The sequence below is a fragment of the Salvelinus sp. IW2-2015 genome, unplaced genomic scaffold (genome assembly GCF_002910315.2).
Source record: "Salvelinus sp. IW2-2015 unplaced genomic scaffold, ASM291031v2 Un_scaffold2814, whole genome shotgun sequence".
NCBI lineage: Eukaryota > Metazoa > Chordata > Actinopteri > Salmoniformes > Salmonidae > Salvelinus > Salvelinus sp. IW2-2015.
In genome coordinates this window covers 95,693-99,869 of record NW_019944114.1, presented here as the reverse complement: position 1 = coordinate 99,869, position 4,177 = coordinate 95,693, and the positions used below count along the sequence as shown (strand labels likewise).

At 56.0% G+C, this 4,177-nt stretch overlaps 1 protein-coding gene across 1 annotated transcript in view; it reads left to right on the top strand.

Moving 5' to 3' along the window:
• Positions 1-1,340: 1,340 nt before the first annotated feature.
• Positions 1,341-4,177, top strand: part of LOC112074783 (neurite extension and migration factor-like) — an 8,182-nt gene continuing 5,345 nt past the window's right edge. The window contains 1 exon segment of the mRNA XM_070440673.1: positions 1,341-4,065. Coding sequence (XP_070296774.1) covers positions 1,400-4,065 — 2,666 coding nt within the window. The 5' untranslated portion in view covers positions 1,341-1,399.

Below are 4,177 nucleotides of genomic sequence, written 5' to 3'. Positions count from 1 at the left end.
TCCACTCATCTCCTCCTGACTCAATGTCCTCTCATCTCATCTCCTCCTGACTCAATATCCCCTCATCTCAACTACTCCTGAGTCAATGTCCTGTCATCTCATCTCCTCCTGACTTAATGGCCTCTCATCTCCTCCTGACTCAATGTCCTCTGATCTCATCTAATCTTCTCCTGACTCAATATCCTCTCATCTCATCTCCTCCTGACTCAATGTCATCTCATCTCCTCCTGAGTCAATGTCCTGTCATCTCACCTCACCCTGACTCAATGTCCTCTGATCTCATCTAATCTTCTCCTGACTCAATATCCTCTCACCTCATCTCCTGCTGACTAAATGTCCTTTCATTTCATTCCCTCCTAACTCAATGGCCCATTAAGCATGTCTAGAGATGTCCCTTATTGGGACGGTGGTCACCATCTTCTGTTACGTGGGATGTTGGCCACATGAATGCTCTTTCCCATGAAACCTTTATTGAACGTTAATATCTTAAATTCTCAAAACATGCTAACCACGTTTTGGCTAAGACCTATTTGACATTAAGGGGATGGTGTCTTGGAAACGTTCCTATCTTATTTAATGACCTAATGCGTTCTTTAAAATAGTGGGAACATTTGTTGTCAGCTGGGTGATGATTGCAGATGTAACAGTGATGGTTGAGTCAACCAGGCTGGCATGATGATGCCTGAGAGCTGATGTTGTCTCCCTGTTGATTCTGTTCTGTCTGAATCTATCTGAATACATGTTGTCTCCCTGTTGATTCTGTTCTGTCTGATGTGTCCATCTGGTTACTGATTCTGAGACTGTTGATTCTGTTCTGTCTGATGTGTCCTTCTGGTTACTGATTCTGAGACTGTTGATTCTGTTCTGTCTGATGTGTCCTTCTGGTTACTGATTCTGAGTCTGTTGTTTCTGTTCTGTCCCCCAGGAGTGTCAGCAGAGAGGAGACCCGAGGCTGTGTGGCGGGGCCATCCATGTTACCGTCCTCCCTTTATCTCTACCATCCTATCCTCCTCCCCTCTTCCTCCTCTTCCTCCGCCTGCTGCAGAGAGTGGCCCAGATCCCAGTCTTTCCTCACAGCTCCCTCTCTCCCCTCTCCGCCCCTGCAGTCGTGCATTTCTGAGTCCCTGCCCTTGCCCCTGCCTCCCCCTGCCCCTGCCTGACTCCTGCCTCCCACCTGCCCTGCCTCCCCCCTGCCCCTGCCAGAACCCTGTCTGAACCCTGCTCTTGCCTCCCCAGCCCTGCCTCACACCTGCCTGGACCTTGCTCTTGTCTGCCCCAGCCCTGCCTCACACCTGCCTGGACCCTGCTCTTGCCTCCCCCAGCCCTGCCTCACACCTGCCTGGACCCTGCTCTTGTCTACCCCCCTTCCCCTGCCTCACCACTCACCCCCTCTCTCACCATGATGGAGTTGGGAGGTGTATCCTATCTGACAGAGGAGTGTCTTCTACAGGCCACGCCCACCTGCCTTGGGTGTTTCATTGAGACCCGGGACCCCACCCCTATCCATGACCCCGCCCCTATCCATGACCCCGCCCCTATCCATGACCCCAGCCCCACGACTCCTGACCTTGACCGCGAGGCGGGGCTGGTAAGCCACCAGGACTTGGAGGCCACTTCCTGCCCTATCTCTGACATCAGCAGCATCAATATCCCATGTCTGAGTCAGGCTGGGGAGGTCACGGAGGTCCTCGAGGAGCCGCTCCTGTCAGACCAGCTTCTCAGCTTCTCCATGACCAAAAACTGCCACGCCACCGCCCTCACTACCGCCCTCGTTACCGCTAACGACAAGACAGGAGACAACGGAGAGAAGACAGAGGCAGAGGATCCCACGACCAAGAATCTGTATGAGGGCCTCCTATTGGACAAAGTGAATGTGGAGGAAATGCTGCTATTGGACAAGGTCAACGGGGGGGAAGTGTTGCTATTGGACAAGGTCCCCGGGGGGGAAGTGTTGCTATTGGACAAAGTGAATGTGGAGGAAATGCTGCTATTGGACAAGGTCAACGGGGGGGAAGTGTTGCTATTGGACAAGGTCCCAGGGGGGGAAGTGTTGCTATTGGACAAGGTGAACAGAGAGGAGGTCCTCTTATTGGACAAAGTGAAAGGGGAGGAGGTGCTGCTATCAGACAAGGTCAGCGGTGAGGAGGTCCTTCTGGCCAATGCGGGTCAGGACTGGGGTTACTTCGAGTCGTTTATCAGTGAGTCCAAGATGGAGCTGCTGGACCTGTGTTCTAAGACCGACCTGTCAGTCAACCTGTTCTCCGAGGACGACGTTGACAACCTGTTTGACGACGACGACGAGGAGTCGGCTCTGAGCAGCGACGTGTGCTCTCTAAAGATTCGCTACGAGTCCTTCCAGGACAACATGAGAGAGAAGACCAACGTCCTGCAGGACGACACACAGTTCAACTTCTTCCCCTCTGTCCTAGTCAACTGTGCCAAGAGGGAGGACGGAGGAGGAGGAGGAGGAGGAGGAGGAGGAGGACGGGGGAGGAGGACAGGGGAGGAGGGTAAAGCTGAGGAGCTGAGCCTTGTGCTGGGGGAGGAGGGTGGAGGTGTTAGCCCCCTAGTGGGGTCTCAGGGGTCCCAGGGTTCACCCCTCTCCTCCGCCTCCTCTGTCAACTACCTGCTGGAGTTCAGAAACTCAGTCGAGGAGGACGCGGAGTACAGCGACGGCGACTCCTGCACCTCCTCGGACACCCTGCAGGAGGCGCAGCAGGAGGCGCAGCCGGGCCAGAGGAGGGGAGGAGGAGGAGGAAGTGCGCCCAGCGGTTTCAGGAGACTCCTCAGCCCCTCCAACCCTCTGAACTACGGCCTGCGCTCCAAACGGAAGGTCCGCTACAGTGACGACTACCTATATGACGTCGACTCCATCGACAGCCACGAGAAGACCGAGAGAATCGCCACGGAGAAGAGAGAGAAGGTTCCGGCGGGACAGAGGGAGGAGGATGTGGACTGGTACCCCAAGAAGAGATGGAAATCCTCCCGGAAGGAGCCTCCAGTCATCATCAAGTACATCATCATCAACCGCTTCAAAGGACAGAGACACATGTCTGTGAATCTGGGCAGGCTGGACCCTGCCGGGGACGCTGCCGTGAGCCTGGACGCCGCCGCGGAGAGCCACTACTCCTCTCTGTCTCCACTGAAAGACTTCTGGCAGGAGAGGAGGAGGGAGCGGGAGGAGCAGCTGCGGCTGGCGTCCAGAGATGAACAGCATCTGAACAGGCGTCGTCACCCCCACCGCCCCTTTAGTTCCATGCACCCCAAACGGAAATACAAGATAGCCAACAGGTTGTGTGTACAGAGGATCCCCCAGACAGGGGAGGGATCAGCAGCAACACAGGACTCGGCTTCTACCTCCTCTGTCTCTGATCAGGCTGTTACTACAGAGGAGGGGGGAGGGGGAAGAGCGACATTAGAACTTCAGAACATCACACACACCGGAACAGCCAAGAGGAGCCGCACTCAGGAGAGGGAGGAGAGGGACGGGGGGAGGATGGGAGGAGGGAAAACAGGGAGGATAAGGAAATTCAAGAGCCAAGCCAGGCTGAGCAGTAACAAGACAATGAAAGAGGGAGGAGCAGGTGGAAGAGCGGAGGGGGGGAGCGTGATGAATGGAGCGGCGGATGCGTGTACTGTTGCTGATGCTGGGGCGTTAACCAACCAGGAGCCTGCTGGCAGCGTGGCAGACATCAGCTCTAACACACCCAGCCCCCCTTTCTCCTCCCTGGATCCCACCAACCACCAGACATTCCCCTTCACCTCCTCCTCCTCCTGCGCCTCTGTCCTCATCTCTTCTGACTCCGTCACCTCCTCCTCCTGCGCCTCTGTCCTCATCTCTTCTGACTCCGTCACCTCCTCCTCCTGCGCCTCTGTCCTCATCTCTTCTGACTGCATCACCTCCTCCTGCATCTCCTCCTCTTGCTCCTCTGACCAAGCTGTACCGTCTGGGGAGAGGGAGGAAGGGGTGTCACTGACCCCAGGGGGGTACCTGCAGACCCTACTAGATGCCTCAGACTCCTCCAGAGGGGCAGGTATCACCTACTACCCCCAGCAGCCCCCCAGGCAGAACTATCCCCTGGGTCTCTCTCTAGAGGAGAAACAGCCTCCCAGCCAGAACTATCCCCTGGGTCTCTCTCTAGAGGAGAAACAGCCCCCCAGGCAGAACTATCCCCTG